Here is a 20,179-nt window from a genome sequence, read left to right on the forward strand (position 1 = left end):
ACCAAAATTATTTACAAGTTTTTTTAAATTATTTTGTAACTTGTTGACTATCAGGCAAAAAAAATCCTCCGATGTGGAGGACTTGTGTTTCTTTTTACGATAATACTTCTTTCTGCTACGATGTGGACCCGAGGATCTCATTGCATCGTACCATTCCTTACGGGTTAGCTTAATCTTTTTCATACCCTATCCATAACAAGAGTTCCTCTTCGGCTTCTCTATCGCCAATAGGGTAGGATTCTTTGATAAGTAAATCAAAGTGTGCCAAACGACCAGGTGATGAATATCCAGCAGATACTTCTGTTTTCCCATCATACTTCTCTAGTTTCTTAATCAATTCTTGTACATTCATATTTTTAAAATTGTAGTTAATTATTAATTGTGTGTATCATAAATATTAAAAAGAAATTACTTATGTTTTTCAATCCATTCTTGCGATGCTGGTGGTATCCAATCAATTAGAGTGCCGTCACACTGAGGTGCGTTTTTGCAAACAATGAATTCTTTTTCTTCAGCTGTGTAGTGCAGATCCGGATGATCTTTAAGGCTTAGATATCTTTCTGTTTCTGCTTCACCCATTTTCCTCCATGTCCCGCAAAGCTTCTTTTAAACTGTTTGATGATTCTAGTGGATGGTGGATTAAGTACCATAAGCTCAACCTTATAGTCAAGTACCTGATACTTTTCATTACAATGTAGACAGAATACGTTTCCATCTTTATCTTCAGGCCAAGCCATTGGTGCATTTTCCTCAAGATACTTTCGCTTGTCGTGTACTAATTTGAATTTTTTATTTTCCATTTTGATTATTGTTTATATGAAAAAGTATTATCTGTATTATCTATAATGTCCTTTATGACTTCCCAAAAAATAACTTGGTCATCAGTATCATGATCATCTAGTATGTCTGAAATTCTACTTCTGGAATCGTGTTCTATCTTGAAGCCAAACATGTCTGTGGAATCTAGATCACACTCTAATATTATAGACATCAAGTCGGTTAGGTCTTTCTTTTCTGGATCATAATAACTTGCAGAAACTGCCTGGAAAGCAATACTTTCTTTTGGTAATATATCTTTTATTTTCATAATTGTAGGTGTGTGTGTGTGTGTTAAAATATAGTGGTATCATACTTCTAACAATATTGATTCTGATCTTTCATTCTCTAGTTCTAATATCATACCAGAGGCAGACTTTTTAAACTGATCTATAGTCCAATACCTTTTCTTTCTGAAATCGAATCCTACATGCCTTAAATTGCCCCATGCTCCCAGAGCTGGAAAGTTTTCCTTGTATTGTAAAGGCCAGTGTATATCTGCCCAATTACCCTCTTCGTCTTCTAACCAAAAGTGCCATTCTCTTTTAGGGATGTAGTTACTAGGAGCGTATACACTGTTCATGTTGCGGCACCAACCTTCAACAATCCTTAAGTCCCTACCTTGTTTACGAGCCATGATTGCTACATGATAAGCTGTAAGATAGCAACGTCCTGGAGTTGGTTTGTAGTCTTTAGCTAAATCATCAAGGTAGTAAAATAGTTTCTTGTTTCCTTCCGATTGTGTTTCCCATAAAGCGTTTTCTAATGGTCCCCAAAACTTCGTAATGGGCATAGGTTTATTTTCCTTTATGTGCTTTTGCATTAGTTTTAATCTACCATTCATAACCGTTTGTGATAAGTTTTAAAATAAGTTTGTTTGGGTTGCTCTTAAATAAGGCTTTAATCTTTCTTCTGCGTGATTAAAGTACTTTTCAGATATCTCTGAACCAATGTAACTCCTGCCTAAATTTAAGGCTGCCTTAGCCGTTGTACCTGTACCCATAAACGGATCATATACTACTGCACCTGGCTTACTAAAGTATCTTATGAAGTATTCAGGAAGCCAATCTGGATACGCATACCCATGTCCTGTCGTCTCTGGATTGTATGTGTTGGCAGGTTTAATAATGACATTACTTACCTGATCACCGTTGTAGTTGGAGAAGTTACTTCTTGTGAAGCTTCTTTTTTCCGGTTGGTCTTTAGAAAAACAAAATATATACTCAAAAGAACTTTTTATTACTTTATCTGTAGGTGGACTTGGGTTTGTTTTTACCCAAATAAAAGTTTCTTTTCTTACATCTTCATAGTTGTTAAGAATGAAATTAACAATACCCTTATTATTTGTTAACTCTTGTACATTCCAAAAAACATGATCTCTTGTTACCCTTAAGCATTCATCTACCCATTCCTTAGTTTTAGATTGATACTGTTCAATAGTTAAGTAATCATCTGTATTATCATACTTTAATTTATTAAACCCTGCGTTCATTCTATTGCCTATGTTGTAAGGAGGGGACGTTACAGTAATATCTACTGCGTCAGTCCCCATCTTACTCATTGTCTTCATGCAATCCTCTAAATATATAGTATTTAAATCCATACTGTAATATATAGAAAATTATGATACATGCAAATTCATTTAAACAAATACTTCATTTGATTTTTTTATTTCATCATTTATCTGGCTCTTAAATACATCAAAAACCCCTCTTACTGATAGAGGCACATTTTCGGATAATTTAGACTTTATTACAGAATCTGAGTATTCATCATTTACATTTAACATATCAAGACACTCATCAAATTTGTTAAACATCAAATAACATTCTATGAAACATACTACATCATAGTTGCTCATTATAGTGTTGACAACGTCTTCGCTTTTATATGAATTCTTAACTGTCTTATTGAATTGTCTCCTGTGCTTGTTTTCACCGTTTAAAGTAATTATAGATCCTTCAACATTTGCAAAGCTGTTCTCAGGATCGGATCCAAATAATGAAACCCAAGATTTTTCAGATTTGTACACAACATTAGGTGTGATATTTGCAAAAGTATTTGTGTTACTACTTGACTTTTATCTCCAGTGTCCCCTTCTGGATCTACTACAGTCATATTTACGTAATCTTGATCTATATTACCTATGCCCATAGTAATAACAAATTTGTCTCCTACCTCTGACTTATTATCAGCTAGTATTTTAACTTTTGTTTTACCATTAGAGAAGTGTGTCATACCAACATAACTTGTGTTATCTGAATTTAAGTTTAATCTAAAAAGTTTATCTAAATTAGATTTGCTTGCATCAGTTTCAATGGGTATATAGCATGTTTTTCCCTTGCCTACTTCAACGTCTGTTTTTAGAATAGTGAAATAAGTTGGAGTTTCTGGGTATTCCATAGTATCTTCTATTGGTTCATAGTTTTTATTACTTCTACCCTTACTTGAGATGTTGTTACCTGTCATACCATTTCCATCTACCTCCATTTTATAACCTGCATTGTTTAAAAGTTTTTTAAGGACCTTATTAACTTTATCACTTATTGTTGTATTATCAACATTCTTGATATTGTATTCATAGTACTCCTTATTGATCTTAAATAATTCTCTACTAGATGCCAAACTATCTGTAATAAGACTGAATACTTGTTCAGAAAAATCAGTCTTTTTTATTCCCTCTCTAGATGATTTATAAAGAGCACTATTACATGAAGCTGGTAAATTATCTGTCTCTACTTCTATTATTAAATACTTACGCAAGTATTCAAAATTAATTCTACCATATAACTTCTGAACATTCACGCCTCCTTGGTTCAAACCATTTAAAGTATAGAGCATTGGAGCTCCATCGGTAACATACTCAGTTTTACCTTGCGTGTCTGATGAGGTGAGTTCTTCCGGGTGTTTTAATACGTATATATTAGCATCAATATTGTATGATTTAACATTGCCGTTTTGAATTACTGGTATACTTATTTCCATTTTAGATTTAAATTTTAAATCTTTATTATCTAAAACACGCTTAGATCCTGAAACACGCATGTGAGGTCTTCCAGTTCCATCAGCTCTTTTCTTAGCTTGATCCTCTACTACTCTACGTTTATCATGAACATGTATAGGTAATAACATGTCCCACATTTTGTTGTTGACATGAAACTTCATAGAATCTTTAGAAGATCTAGCATATTCAAAAGCTTTAGTGTATCCCAATTCGAAATTTATATGCTTTATAAAAGTACCTTTACCAAAAGTTTGATCGTCTATTTTTATTGAGAAAGGTTCATTAGTTTTAGGATCTACAATATACTTATAAGTTTTACCATAGCTATTATTCTCTGCTACTACAACTGTATAAAATACAACACCAACATTGTCTATTGCAGGTTTACTGGCAATAATTGTAAATGGGGAGAAAGACAGTGCAGTTGATCCTCCCATTCCAAATCTCCCAGTAAGGTAGCTGATATCTCTACTCGCTTTACCTCTCAATTTTAAGATGGTTTTAGAGAAATCAGACCCCTTTAATCCAATTCCTGCATCTCTGAATGTAACAGTTGGTTGTGTTGCTTTGTTGGAATCTTCCAGTATAACCATGCTCTTATCTGATAAGTCCCTATAATGCTTAGATGATGCACTTTTGATGTTACTAAGTCTACCCTGAGGTACCTGGTACAATAACTCAACTGCTTCTCTGGGGGTCTTCCCCTTTAGTTCTAACTCTTTATTCTGTATCTTTGATTCATAAAGAAGGTTAGCATTAAACATATTGGTTGTTCTCTCGGCAAAACCTCCGATAGCATCTCCAATAACTTCGATACCTCCTTCATTATTATCATCATCATCCACAAATCTTGTGTTGAAATTATTTTTGTTGATGTCTAAAATTTGTTGAACTTGCTTCATGTCTGTAGCATTAATCAACGATTTAAAAAATTTTGATTGATTCATAACTGTTTGTTTTATGTGTTAAATTTAAATTTGATTATTTTTAGTTTTTTCTCATTCTCTACCGGCAGAATCCCGCTTCTATATTGAGTACGCATTCTTGATACCCACCCTCCTAGTTTTGTTATTGATGGGGGATATTCATCATTCTCTTTTAGATACTCTTTAAACCGTTTTAAGTTACGATCGAAAGCTGTCATCTCGACCCACTTAAAACCTTTTATTGATTCTAACCTGTCTATATACTCCTGATCCAATTCTCCGTACTGTTTAAGCTTACGGAGCTTGTAAAGGTACATCCCACTCACTGAAGAGTGGGGTACCGGTTTCTTTTTAACTTCAATGTAATCCTTGATTGTCCTGAAGTGCTTGTTGAATATTTGCTTTCTCATGATTAATTACTTATTATCTACACTCTTGTTTCTGTAGTTTCTCATCCACTCTGATAACGTCTCTACACGATCAGCACAGAATGTAATCTCTATCTTAGCATCCTCTATCTTACGACGTAATCTATCTAGGTGTTTTAAATCGATCAGCATATCGGTAACATAATGCATTGTATAGGCTAACCCTTCCCCTGTGGCTTCATCAGGATACGGGGCTTGTAGTCTTTCCTGTGATGCCTTAAACATCAGTTTAACTACCGTTTCTCTTGCCTCTGCTAAGGCTAATCTTGTCTCTTCTAGTTCCTGAACCACCGCTTCTACTTTAGATCGGTTGGCTGTTGTTATAGTGTTTTCCATAACTTAAAATTTACGTGTCTTTTGATGCAGTAGACACTTCCCTGCTTTTGTTGGTACAAATGTACATGTTATTTTTTAACTGCCAAATAAAATGTTGTTTTTTTTTATTTTTTATTTATCTAAGTTATTTAATTATATAAAGATTGAATCGTATATAACAAAAAAACCACCTAGTTTCCTAAGTGGCTTTCCTGCTATGAACGTAAAATTGTTAATTATAGACCAATCGCTTTATCCTTGTATCTTTCTTTGCCTTCTTTAATAACAGAAAACTCAGATTGCATGTTGTGTTTAATAATATACTTAAGAAGATTAAGTATGTATTCCTCAGGGCCTAAGTTGTTGTGAGGATTCTCTGCAATCTTACCAAAGATGCTGTTGCAGAAGGGGCAAAGTAGTGATCGCACATACCCAGAGACATGACTATGGTCAACCACCAATCTTTTCTTTATTTGTTTTAGTGAATCATCTGACTGACCACAGCAGTAGCACTTACCGTCTTGCCTTGATAGCATGTCGTTGTATTGCTCCTCCGTTATATTGTAGCGATTAGAAAGATAATTGTCTCTGGCTCATTTAAATATATGAGTAAGTCTTGCTACTTGTCCGTAATCTTTGTGATGAATGAATCCCTCTACAGCTTTAACCGCTCCGGTGTAGCCTTTGTTATGATGCCATACATCAGTTCCAGAAGGAGATCTAAGTGATTCTATAGTGATCCCAATGTGATCCTTAGAGGTCTTGTGGTGCACATGATGAGTATAAATATATCTATGCTTAGTTGCTGCCCACATCTCTGTGCTGCTTCATGAGCTGCTAGTAGTGGAAGATCCTGCTGCTTAGCTCCATCACCATGCGTAGATCCAATTAGATTACTACCGTACTGATAGTATTTTCTGTGAGTTATACTGCCCATCAAATGTAATGTGTTTGTGACCACGATACCAAGCTTGCATCACTTGTGATAAGAAGAAACCATTAGTGTAATCATGGTTAGACGGGTTAAATACAAAGTGTACATCTGCCACAGTCATAAGTAGATCTAAAACTTCAACGTAAAGCTTACGTGCTACTTCGAAGTTGTGATACCACATACCATCTGTATCCTGTGGAGTTCCTGAAGTGGTTGTACGTTTTCGATGTGGAGAATGTCATTACCTCCTATGAATACAATCTTATCTATGTTGTAACCAGCTGATTTATCTAAGATGCCTTTGACTCCTTCTATTACTCGTGTACGTGCAATGTCCAAGTTGTACTCGTCACCTGGATTAAGACCCATAGCTAACTTTCCAATATGAATATCTGCCGGGTCTACTACCAAAAGATGTCCGTCTTTGCTGTTCTCACGCTTGTACTTAGGATGTGCAGGTTCGTGACCTTTCATGTCATTGATAATGTTATCAACAATCTCCTCGAAGCTTACTTCATCCTTAGCTCCTTTAGCATGGATACTGAAGTGTTTACCTTTGTACCAGTAATGATTAACGTTATCAGGGTCAATGCCAACAGTCTCCGCCTCATTATAGATAGCTTGGTTGCGTTTTCTTTTATTAATGTACTTGCTTAAAGATTTACGAATTTGCTCAACATCAGAATCAGATTTAGATTCTTCTTTTATTGTACGTGATATCTCTGTAATATTTGTTTGACCTGAGGAGTACAACTCCCAAGCTCTTTCTCTATATTCTGTCATAACTAATCTATCGTGTTAATGTAAATAGGATGTGATCCTTCTGGTGGATATGCATTCCACGTATTAAAATCGAGGAACTCAACGGCCTCATCATAGTCCATCTTGTCCTCTATCATAAGATCCTGGATCATTAACTCCATACTATATACTGCATGGTAAGTTATCTCCTCTGTCTTTGGATCCTCCTTGGTCTCTACTCCAACAAATGACTTTGCGAAACCATTAGGGATTGATACGTTGCTTTCTCTGCCAATCAAATTCTCGATGTAATCGATAACTTCTCTGTCGGTTCGATCTCGCTTCGATAAATTCTTGTAAAAACTTTTTTGCATAACTTAGTATTTTTATAATGAGTCTTTTATTTTTCATTCTTAAACTCTTCAAGTAGTTTTTTTCCCTTCTTTTGCTCCTTTGGTGTTAAAGCAACTGGTCTCTCCCTTAAAAAGGTTTCAAGATCATAGTGAGCAAAGTCCTCATCTATGTCTGTTATGTATTTTTCAATCCTTTCTTTTAAACTCATTACTATAAATTACACATTATTTTAGTGGATGCAAATTTAAGCCCCCTTTTTTTTAATAGTTGGGTCCAGAAAAGTCCACATCATCGTACCATTCATCTGCCCAATACAATCCATTATCATTCAAAATTCCTGATAACTCAACCATAAACAAATATTTTTCGTAGGGATCAATGAACATACTATAGGTCTTCTACAACGTTTGAATCAATTGTATGTTTCTTTGTGATAGTAATTACCGGAACACCAAATAGCTTAACCACATGCTTGTAGTTTTCAATCTGATCACTCTTTGTTACCTTGTCATTCTTTTCCTGGTTGTTATTACCGAAACCTTTTATAGCCATTGTCTTCTTTTATAATAAATATTATAGTTTTAATCCTTTTAAATACTTTATTTCTTTCCTGTAATCTGAAATTAACTCCTTACATTCCTTTATGCTCTTAGTATAGTTTTCCACGTTAGCTTGATGCTCCTCGACTTCTTCATTAAGAAACTCTAGCCGTGTAGCTATTTCTTTTTTAATAAAACCCTTCTCCTCCATTAAGATATATCCTTACTTAATATAAGGGGAGATGCATCCTTATTAGCCTGAACCGTGTAATGAGAGTCAAACTCATTAATGATTAATGTTTTGTCTTTGAACTGTTTGTAGTTTCCGTAAACGTATTCTTTTATTGCTTCCATATTATTTTTTTGCTTTATCTCTAATCCATGATGATGAGTTAATCTTTTCACCTGCGCCATCTAGTAGTTCTATACCAAGACCTTCACACAGTGTACGCTCTGGGATACTGTCATTGTTCTGGTCACCTCCGTTCATAAAAGCAAGCTTCATCCCACCATCTATAACGTAACGTTCGTAAATCATTGACAGGGTCTTTACCTGTGTCTGGTCCTCATCAATACTACCGTAAGCCATATCAACATCTCTAAGAGCACGCATAACAGTAAGCCTGTCATCTAAGTTCCTGGCTCCCTCACCATTCTTAACCTTGTTCTGAGCATCGTTGTTAACGATACAGATAACCATATCGCCAGCTTCCTTAGCGTGTTCAATCAATTCTATATGTCCATTGTGCAGGATCTGAAAATACCCTGATACTACTACTGCTTTCTTCATAATATATTACCTTGTGTTATTAAAATGTAAGCACATACTGCCGTTAGAATAAGTGCCATTAAATCTGCTGCGTTAAACTTTTCCATTGATTGAATCTGCTATTGCTTTCTTAAACTTTGTTGTACTCCAACCGTGATTTCTCGTAATCCAATGAACTGGAATTCCTAAGTCATCTCCTGTATAAGACTTACCTTGATAGTCTTCTCCTAAAAACCTAACGTCTGGATTGACTGACCTAAGTAAGAAGTGTAACTCCTCTTCTGTGTTGTATCTTAAGATGGTCGGGAATGTGAAGAACTCCTTAATGATTTCCTCTCTCTCCTCCCACGAAAGAATCGGCTTTAACTTCTCCGGTCTCTCTATTGTCGGGTCATCGTGTAATAAAATAAAACAATCCGAGCAGTTCTCCCGCATCTCCCTGAATAATCTAACGTATCCTGGATGTATGATGTCGAAGTTGCCTGCTATAACTCCTATGTTCGGTTTCTCTTCCATATCTTATTCTCTTTTATAATCATCTTCGTACCTAAAAATGTCGTCCTCTCCAAAGTAATCCCCCGTTTGAACTTCTATGAAAGATACCTCTTGGTCTGTCTTATTCCAAGCCCTGTGCTTAGAACCAAGTGGAATGTGTATTGATTCTCCTGGGTATAGCTCGTGCTCGTCTCCCTCCAACACAACCGTAAGAGCTCCGTCCGTTACAGTCCATTGCTCTCTTCTGTGTTCGTGTGATTGATATGACAACCTCTGCTGCGGATCAACCGTAATCTTCTTTACTTTACACTGTTCTGAATCGAGGAGAACTATATATTCACCCCAAGGTCTAATTCCTATTTGATCAATCATAACGATAAAATTGTTTTATGGTGTTCGTACTTGTCTCTAAGACGTACGTAAGCTGAACTTATAAATTCATCTGCATCTAAAACTGAAATATTAAATGCATTTATTTCCCTTCCGTTTGAGTTAATCAATAAGAAATTATTAATGAATTGGTTTGCCACCTTTAAATGGTTCTCGTTTTCACAAGACTCTATTACCTTTATTGCTTTTTTATAAGCATCTATCTTATAACTTTTTATCATTCTATAACTGCTTCTTCTATTTCTTCACATATATGTAGGAGTCCATTAATCTTAATGAGCTTATTACCATTGTAGTACTTTACTAAGTATCCAAGCTGATCCTTGCTGTAGTTGCCATCTTTATGAACTGCTAAGACTTTAACCATCTCATCTCCGTGACATATGATTCTACTTCCTGGAACTGTTAACTCCCTCATCTTAACTTATAAGCTTTATGACTGTACAAGCAATCCAAGAGCCATGTCGCTGCATCTAAATCTTTAGAGTACTTGACTTTCTCCAGCTCCTGGAAGCTTCCCAGTTCGTTCTTGTTAGACAGCATAAGATAAATAATCCCATCCTTTAGATGTAATCCCACATCCCAGTTGTCGTCCCATTCTTTGTATCCTAACTTACGCTTGAGTAGAGTCTCTACATCAACCTCATAGGATATCATCCATTCTACTTTAGTAGGGTCTTCGGAAATATATTTAATGAGAAGATCTGATCTTCGGTGTGAACCGTAACGCTTTCTATCTGATAGTTTATCAAACTCCTTAGCCATTCCACCAGTTTAAAATAAAGGTAAACATTGCCACATGTATAAACAGTGTGTGATACTTATCATCTTCTGTAGGTTCTATGTATTCCCAACCAAATGAGAACTTTAACCACGGATGATTTACATTCACTAAAAACTCAAAACCTTCTTCTTCCATTACCTTTTATTATTTGAAACCCTTCTTTTTATAGTAATCACTTCGAGAATCTTTTTTATCTGTTCCCTTTGTGTTACTCTTTTTCTTAAAAGTAGCCAGCCAATCGCTCAGCTGGACATACTTTTGTTTAGGTGAAGAAACACTCATTACCTGTAAAGCGAATAAATTTTATTCACTAAAGTAGACTTCTTGACTTTTATGTCTAAATCTACTCCGTGGTCAGCTTTTGCTGAATCCACAAGCTGTTGCTTTGTGAGTTTGTTCAGCTGTCCCTTTGTTGGAACTCCTTTGATTACAGATACTACATCTCCTAGTTCCTCGATAACATCCTCAACTCGATCTTTGATCTCATCAACACCTTCTTCGATGTCATCAGCAATGTCTTTGGTTGATACTTTTAGATCTTTTAGATCAATATCACCATCACCATCTCTGTCTCCTTTGCTGTAAGCTAAGTAACCTACTGCAGCTACTGCGATAACTAATAAAATAATTAAAACGTACATATAAAATAATTAAAATTAAGCCTTGTTTTTTATCCGAGTAAGGCCGTACTCTACTTCTGCAAGATCTATAGTGAGTGCATTACAAAGCTTATCTATTTCTCCCATACTTATGACATCCTTTAAATCTTCATCTGTCATAGCATATAGAAACTCTAGTGCTGAATACTCTCTAATTAACTCTGGCATAAACTTATTTGTTATAAATATAATACAATTTTATATTCATAATTGCAAGTTATACCCCCCAAAAAGTTTCATATAATCTTCTAAACTTGTACCTAACTTGTCCTTAGGATTCTTACCATTTCTTAACCACCTACGAACATTACCGGCACCAGCCAAATGAGCTGCTGCTAACATACCAGACTCAGTTACCCAAACTCCATGCCTTGCTGTATTTGAATACTTTGTGATTTGTTTTCTAAGGTTCTTCTTGTTGTGTCTGAGTAATCCCATCATAGCTTTTGTTTGTAGCTCCGGTGACTTGAGATACTCCTTTGTAGTACACCCACAAAACTTTCTGATGTTGGCTCTCGATAGCTGCCACTTACCATAGTACCCCCACTTGTTTACTATGTCCCATCTGTTTCCTGATTCTCTTCTCCCTAGTGATGATAGGAATGTTTTATTGTTATTGACAACCTTTATTTTTTCTGCTGTTTTTATTTCTGCTTTAAACTCTACAACTTCTTGCTTTGAAACTTCTATTGCTGGGAGGATAAATCTGTAGAACTTCTGATTCCCGAAGGCAGAAGCAATAGACATAAATAATCCCAGAACTATTGTCTGTTTAGCACGTATCATATATAATATTTAGTTGAACATCAGCTTGCCAAAGCTGCGACTTAATGGCTTAATCAAAAAGGTCGAAGAACTCCCCTTTAACACTGTATTTACGAAGCTCATCTCCCTGCTCTTGATTCTTGAGCATAAAATTAGCTTGTCTCTCTAAATGTTTTGATTTTTCTATCGAATAGTTATTAACAATCCGTGAGTGTTTATCTTCTAAGTCTTTCATCGTCTGCTTATTATTTCGTTTAATCCATCAGGATCATCGTCCTCATCGTCCGATATACCCAGCTCTTTAAAACGCTTACGCATATAATCATCAACCTCAAAGTCAACCAATTCGGATGTCTCTTCGAGTGGAATGTGACCCTCTAAATGTTCGTGGTCCTTTGTATTAAATATGTCTCCAACTTGTTGAAAGTAGCAATTGTAACATAACATAGTAAGATTTTCTAGTAGATAATTACGTTTATTTCCATCCTTAAATGTTAATAACAAAGGCATCTTATAGTCCGGTAACCTTCTTTCTTTATACCCACAATCCCCGCACTTCTCTACTAAGTATTGATTATGAATTAGCTTATCTCTAATGTCTTTTATTGGCCATTGAGTACCATCAGCTCTCCCTTCTATAACCTCTATGATAGGGACCTCCTTTACTTTTCTAGTACTGTACCTTGGAATTCCTGCTGAAGTGGCGTTATGAGTTTCGTAGAGTGTAATTCCGGATCCTGCAGTTGTTTCGTATTTGCTTGCTTCCCTTTTGTATATATCAAAACTTACATGTAATCTACGAGCTGCCTGTCTGTTAGATTGAGTTACAGCCTGTGCAGCTAAGATTTGTTCTTTACTTAGGTTAACACGTTTACCTCTGCCGCCAGCCATTACAAATCTTTACGCTTCTTTATAGTCAGGGGGATTCTAGGATCTTTAGCAAACTGATCCGGCTCTACATCTAAAATGTCTCGCTGCTCTAATGTGCCATCAAACTGATCTTCAGATACAATTCTAATATCTGTATAACCGTGCTCTTCTCCTCCTATTAATTCTGTTATAGCTAATTTCTTAGGAACTCTACCCTCTGCACATCCAACGCAAAGCTTTACGCCTGGAAGTATGTTTACTCTTGCCTGTGGGATTTGGTTACCACAACTCTTGCAATATCGCATTATATGTTTATTAGTTCTTGTTGTTTTTCTTCTAACTTGTTGATTTCTAGGGTAATATTAAACTGACCTAACTTGCTTCTTCCTACTCTGCCTGACTGCTTCAAGATGTTACCCATCTCCATTATCATCTGGTAATCATGCTGGGTAAATGTCTTGCCGTCTATTGTGATTGTTACATCATTTGATCCCAGATCTTCCAGAGGCCTTATCTTTGCTGCAAGGATGTCATTAGTGTTAGGTTGCTCCTGATCAATGTAAGGCTTGGGATTACAATCAATATGAATGTCATTACACCAAGGCTCAAGCATTGCTAGAAGCTGTAGGTTACAGTTAAAAACCCTGATTCCTATATCATAAATAGGGGCAACAATAGGTTCCATCAGTGCAGAGTGCTTAACATTACTCTTCCACTTACGAATGAACTCTCGTGTAGAGTTATTCATATTCTTCTTCCACTGCTCGTGGCGTAGTCTATCCTCCTCAGTATCTGCTTGCCCAAAGGATCCAGCACCTCTTCCTGCCATGTGATATACAAAAGCATTCCAGGGCTGCACAAACTTATAGCCTGCAAGAGACATCCTGTTAAAGATATCAGAATCCTCACGGCAGCTGTGCATCCTCACATCATGTCCTCCTATCTTCTGGTGGTCTGACTTGTACATCATCCACGGAGCAAAGATGCCATTCGTAATCTTATCGTCTTCAAGATGCTCCTCAACGTACTCAGAAAGCTTCTCCTCATTAAGTTCCTCCGGATACATTCCAAAGTCCTTTAATATCTTCTCACCATTGTTGGGGTGGAGAGGTGGTTCTATACGAGTAAGAGCTACCACAGTACCCTCCTGTAGATGTTCTAAGGCGTTCTTATCGAAGTTCTTACAGTAAAACATATCTGCATGTCCTATCATAAAAACGTCCGTCTCAGAGGCTTCTACGCACTTGTCGTAGGCTTTACCTATTCCTGTAAGTTTTTTACCTATGTTAGGATTGACTAACACTTTGACTCCGTACTGCTCTGAGTTATCATTTAACCACTCTTGTGTACCATCGTTGTCCTCATCTACATAAACTATGATGTCATTCCTCTGACTCTCGTTCTTTCTGATGCTTGGTATTGCCATCTTAAGATAGCGTAAGTTGCTCTTGCTCGGTATTACTATTGTTATCTTCTCCATATTATTATATTAAGGTCCAACCGCCATCAACAGAGATATTTTGACCGGTTATATATTTTGTTCAATGATGAAATTTCTAACATAACTTTTATCTCTGGCGTGGACACTACCATCACTTAGTTCCTTATTTAAAAACCCATTATCATCAGTGTAGTGATTGTATACATCAAAGAAAACATATCCATACTCTTTACATAACGATGAAACACATTCATTAAAATAAGTTACATAATCTCGCCTCTGCTCATCAGATCCTAGAAAAGGGAAGCTTGGATCTTCTTTTGTGTTAGTCTTACTAACGGGAGGTAGAACATTGTATACACAAACATTTTTAAATGAGATGTTTGAGACTTTAACATTTAACTTTATCGCTTCTAAATAATTACTTACTATCTCGTTAATCACCTGTTTATACCCTTTCTCTTCACTAACATGTTTATGTACATGACATCTACAATCTATTTCCCCTAGTGAAAATACTATACTGTCACCATCGTTGATATTAAACCTTCTGATATCACATCTGTTAAGCCCTTCTCTACCAAATGAGTAACATAAAACAGGCCCTAAATGGTGTTGAATCACTTTATATCCCTCTCCCGATACACAGCCATTTTGAAAAGCATGACTGTCTCCTATTGTATGTATTAAGTGTTCTTTGTTTTGCATTTGTTTATTTTAATTTTTCGTATTTTATCGCTTTATTATTAACCGTGTATTTATCCTCCACTACACTTATTAACTCTAGATTATGTTTGTGCTTCCAGCTCTCCCATATATCCATATTTTCAATCAGCATAGGGATTTCACGACTTGAAAAAGGACTTTGTGGTACTCCATCAATCGGATCGTAAAACCTTCCGCCTATGCAATCAAAACCTAAAACCTTTACTGTATCTAATCCTAGATAATGAGCTAAAGGAAATACTAATGAAGTAAGCTTTGTCTCTGCTGAACTCCTTGCTTCTGATGCATCTCCTCCGTAAGGAGTTGTCCCAAACCATATATTTTCTTTACTAAACCTTTCTTCAAGTGTTGGAAACTTCTCCTTGGTTGTTCTAGTAGGTATTGTAGTTACTTTGATTCCTTTAGATTTCAGTATCTCTATTAGTTCTAAATATTCAGACCAATGGTTTTTTGCGTTTGATGTCCCATGGTATTTTCTGAATTCAGAGAATGAACCAGTTTGAGTGCTCAATATTAAAATCTCAGTCTGTATTGGATGATCTAGGCTGTTTAAGAATCTTAAAGAGTGAAGGCTTGCAAAAGGATCTCCCCATGTATAATAATCAGGCAGTAGTCCATAATGTTGGTAAATCTTATGTAGTCCCTGATGTAACGTTATTGTCTTGTTATTTTCAAAAATACCCTTAAGTTTATCTTGGTAAACTCTTACAGACTCACCAACTCCTATAGCAAATAGATTCATTCTCTCCTAGTTTTTATAAATTTATATGTTTTTCATTAACCTCTTAGTTTTTCTCTTACAGGCTTTTCTGATTCAGTTACTTGTATAATTCCATCTCCATATGCTGCTTCTAATTCTCTAATACCAGAAACTAATTTAAATAGACCGTGAGGTGTTACTGAAGCACTATGATCAGAACCTTCCATAGTTCTATCTAATGTAATATGTCTCTCTATAATAGATGCTCCTAATAGTACTGAAGCTACTGTAGTCCCAAGAAGCATTTCATGTCCTGAGTATCCTATTTCGAAGTCAGGGTATTTGTTAGTTAATGTTTTTATAGCAGATAAATTTAATTCATTGATAGGTGCTGGGTATGTAGAATTACAGTGAAGTAGACCTATCTTATCTGTCTTATTATAGTATGCCTTAGCTATTCTTAGAGTGTCTACTGCATGATCTATCTCTTCTTCGGTCGACATACCAGTTGAAAATATAATCTTAGGAAATCTCTCTACACAAGCAGTAAGTAATTCATCATCAGTTAATGAAGCAGAAGGTAACTTAATAAATGGTAAGTTATATTGCTCTAAAAACTCTACAGAATCCATATCCCAGGGGGAAGCTGACCAGGCAATTCCTTGCTGTTTACAGTAACGATCAATCTCATCATACTCTTCTTTGCCGAACTCGACTTTATATTTGTATTCGAGATATGTCATATCTGTACCTTGCCAGATTCTCGGCTTGTTCTTCTGTGCTTCAGGTACACACACGTCTGGGTTTCTCTTCTGGAACTTGACTGCATCACAACCTGCTGCGGCAGCAATATCAATTAACCTTTTAGCAATAGCTAAATCTCCTTGATGATTTATTCCAATTTCTCCAATAATGTAAGTCTTCTTCATAACTATATTTCTTCTATTCTTTTAGTTTTGTCGCAGATCATAAGATCATAAGCAGGTTTATGTCCTACAATAAGCTTGTGATGCTTTGCTCCCCAAACTTTTAGTTGCTCCTCTGTTAGGTTGTAAAACTCTACACGTTTTGTTCTGTTTATCGTACCACGTGCAGTATAGTAGGTAATCTGATTACCCTCGTCATATAGCTTGTTTATCTTTGCTATATTCTCGTTATTTGGTTCTGCCAAGTGATACTCTCTCTCACCTGAATAGAAACAAATGGTCTCGTCAATGTCAACGTAAATATTCATATTTACTGTGCATATTGTTTATATAGTTTCTCTCCTAATTGAAACTGCCATTCATAATCTATATCAAAAGCTTCAAGCTCGTCCATTGTAACTAACTCTGGTTGTGGTGGTAATTTATTGTCTAACCAATACCCATCTTTAATCCATTCCATTTTTGAAGCGTATAACGTGTGAGCTGCCTCATACACCGGCTCTACGTACTTTGTATTCATCAGTTGATAGTCTTTAATCCAAGGAGTGATCATATCTCCTTCTTTATTCCAGTAATAAGTTTTCTTCTCAAATACTGCGAACGCACCTTCACGACTAGATTCTAAGAATGATTTATAGAAACTATCTATTGTCTCTACTTTTAGTAGTGGGTTACATGCACTGATTAAAACGGCATACTTAGCTGGTATTTTATTCCACCACTCATACATTTCAGTAAGATCTTCACCCTCCGACATGGAAGACCCCTCTGAACGATGGAATATATTAATACCATGTCTAAAAGCTACTTCTTTAAGATCCTCCTCATAAGCTGAAAAATATATATTATCAAGAGGTATGATAGAAGATTGTTTTAGCTTCGAAAAGAGAATGTCTACCAAAGTAGTTCCTGCAAAGGGTCTTATCATTTTGCCTGGTACACGCTGTGAACCTAATCTAGCTTGTACTACAACTGCTACGTCTTTTATGTCTTTAACCATTTTTATGTTTTTGTTTACATTACTTTATAATATACTCAAATTTATTATAGGATGAAAGTTTTCGATTAAAATATTTTAAATATCTAACCTCAAAGGGAAATACTTTCTGCTTAACCCTGTAGACATATTGTAAGGTAAGCCCTCACCTAGGTTTTGTAAAGTTATGTTTCGTTTAATACTCTCTTGATATATTATCTCAGACATTTTATTATAGGACTGCTGCATGCGATTTATATCCTGACGTGGTGAGTCTTTACCTGTGTGGTGTGCTCCCTCTTATTTCTTTCCTAAATACGTTCTCAGGGTCGTTTGATGGTGTTTTGCTTGTGCCATCTATCCCTATAAAATGTAACTCAGATGGGTTAAAGTTAATAGCAACGTAAATCATTCTACCGCCTACACCTATTAATGGACCATCGTAATGATTAGTAGTCCAATAATCAATAACTCGATCTTTATATTTATCTGTAAAACTATTATAAGATTTAGAGGAATAAAATGGTGTATTGTATTTTTCAAAACCTATTAAACAGTTGTACTTATTTAAAAAACTATTTAATAAATCATTACCCAAATCAACTAAACGAGATAATCCTACAAATTTAATCTTATCAAAGGGTAAGTCTTTTTTAAATAGAAAAAACTAGTAGTCAAAATAGTGTCGTAGTAATCAGGATTGAAGCCACGTTCCTCAACTGATGGTCCTGATCCTATTACTAATACTTTCTTACCTGCTACATGTTTGGTCAGTGTTTCTTTATGACCACTAAATCTGCTTAACATGTTTTTAATATTCTGATTTTAGTAGTGATAAGATGTGTGATGTTACATATTTACCTTTATAATAATAATGTTCTCTGAGTGAGGCATCAACCTTAAATCCATAATCTTTAAATAGATCTAACTTTTTAGTATCGATTTCATAAATCTCAGCGTAAATCTTATTTAGATTCAGATGATTGAAACCATAATCTAACATTACTTCCATTGTAGGTAATCCCCACTCTTTACATCCCCACTCCTCATTATATAAACCTAAATGTAAATCAGCATGTCTATTGACCCAATCAATGTAAGTTAAACCTGCAACACCTATTGAACGTTGCTTAGAGTCCTCAATAATGAAGAACTCAAACTTAGGGTTTTGAATCATTGAGTCATACCAAGATTCGATATGATCCATACTTAATTCTCTATACTCTCTTACAAATGGCTGTATTGATTTAAGATTTCTCCATGCTCGGATCTGTCCTAAATCATAACGTTCTATTGATCGTAAAGCTATTTTTCTGTGGTTACTTGATATCATATACTCTTAAGTAATCGTTTGCATCTAAGTAAGCGTCATACATTCTGCCTACTGGGTTAATGTGGATTGGTAATGCATCATCTGGGCAAGGACGAACATAATAAATGTCATCTTTGGTTATAGTATGACCTGGTTTTAGTTTTTCTTTAAGTCGGATTGAACGACGTTGTAACACAACTGTTTCCTTCTCATTATCCTCTACTTTTTTAATAGGTGAGCCTAATGCTAGTTCTAATCTACGTGTACGGTCTACCATTTGCTTCCATGTAACTGGGTTCATTGAAAATGGATGATCTGGTCCAACTCTATTGTTATCGTCTGTAAAATGTTTTTCAACATAACGAGCACCTAATGTTACAGCACCTAATACGGTTTCATCACCAAATGTATGGTCACTTAATCCTAACTCAACATTAGGATACATTGCAGCATACGTTTTTAACACGTTTAAATTAATGTACTTGAAGTTTTCATCGGCTGCGGTGTAGTTGGTATTACACTGCATTAAAACCACGGGTACATCGTGTTTAGCCAATGTATCCATAGCACGTTGTACTTCATCTATGCTAGAAGCACCTGTAGCGATTAATACTTTTTTACCTTTAGATGCTACTTTATCTAACATCTGTAACCAAGTAATATCACCTGAACCGATTTTATATAACTCAACATACTTATCTAGTTCATCAACATAATCTAAATCATATGGGGTGGTAAAGAAATCGATTCCGATTTCATCACAATGTTGTTTTAAAATAGGTGTCCAATCATCTGGTACTGAAGCGTCTTGGTATATTTCAAATACTGATTTGCCCCATTTAGCTTGGTGTGATGACTTACCACCTAATCTTTTAAATCCTTGATCGCTAACTATCGTTTCAGCTTTAAAGTGTTGGAACTTAGCTGCATCTGCACCCGCTGCTTTAGCTAGAGTACAAAGTTGTTTAGCACGCTCTATATCTCCATCGTGATTGGCTGAGATATCAGCTATAAAATACGTCTTCATATGGTACACTATAATTAAAAGTTAAATTATTTTCTTCATTTACAGTCAAGTCTTGAGACTGTTCTAGCTCTACCGGTATTATACGGTCGCTGTTATAGCCCTTTGCCTCAGCAAGATTACATAAAAAAGTATACTTAGACATAGATTCTTTGCTACAAACGTTTACTGTGCCTCTCAAAGTGGGGTGAAGAGTAATAAACTTAGCTAATTGAGATACATGTACAGGATTAAAAAAGGAGTTTGTATATCCATTAATACTTTTTCTTTTTTTTAGCTCTGCTA

General features: G+C 35.6%; 2 protein-coding genes across 2 annotated transcripts; both read right to left on the reverse strand.

Moving 5' to 3' along the window:
* Nucleotides 1–15,733: 15,733 nt before the first annotated feature.
* LOC135830623 (N,N'-diacetyllegionaminic acid synthase-like) lies at nt 15,734–16,585 on the reverse strand. The gene has a single exon (XM_065342857.1). It carries the CDS (start codon nt 16,583–16,585, stop codon nt 15,734–15,736), a length of 852 nt encoding a protein of 283 aa, XP_065198929.1.
* A 2,292-nt stretch (nt 16,586–18,877) lies between these two features.
* LOC135830624 (N,N'-diacetyllegionaminic acid synthase-like) lies at nt 18,878–19,897 on the reverse strand. Its single transcript, XM_065342858.1, has 2 exons — nt 19,732–19,897; nt 18,878–19,209 (listed from the first exon to the last, which is right to left on the reverse strand). The coding sequence occupies exons 1-2, from the start codon at nt 19,895–19,897 to the stop codon at nt 18,878–18,880; spliced, it is 498 nt and encodes a 165-aa protein (XP_065198930.1).
* Between the last annotated feature and the right edge of the window lie 282 nt (nt 19,898–20,179).

Source organism: Sycon ciliatum, unplaced genomic scaffold, assembly GCF_964019385.1.
Source record: "Sycon ciliatum unplaced genomic scaffold, ocSycCili1.1 SCAFFOLD_1643, whole genome shotgun sequence".
NCBI classification, from domain to species: domain Eukaryota; kingdom Metazoa; phylum Porifera; class Calcarea; order Leucosolenida; family Sycettidae; genus Sycon; species Sycon ciliatum.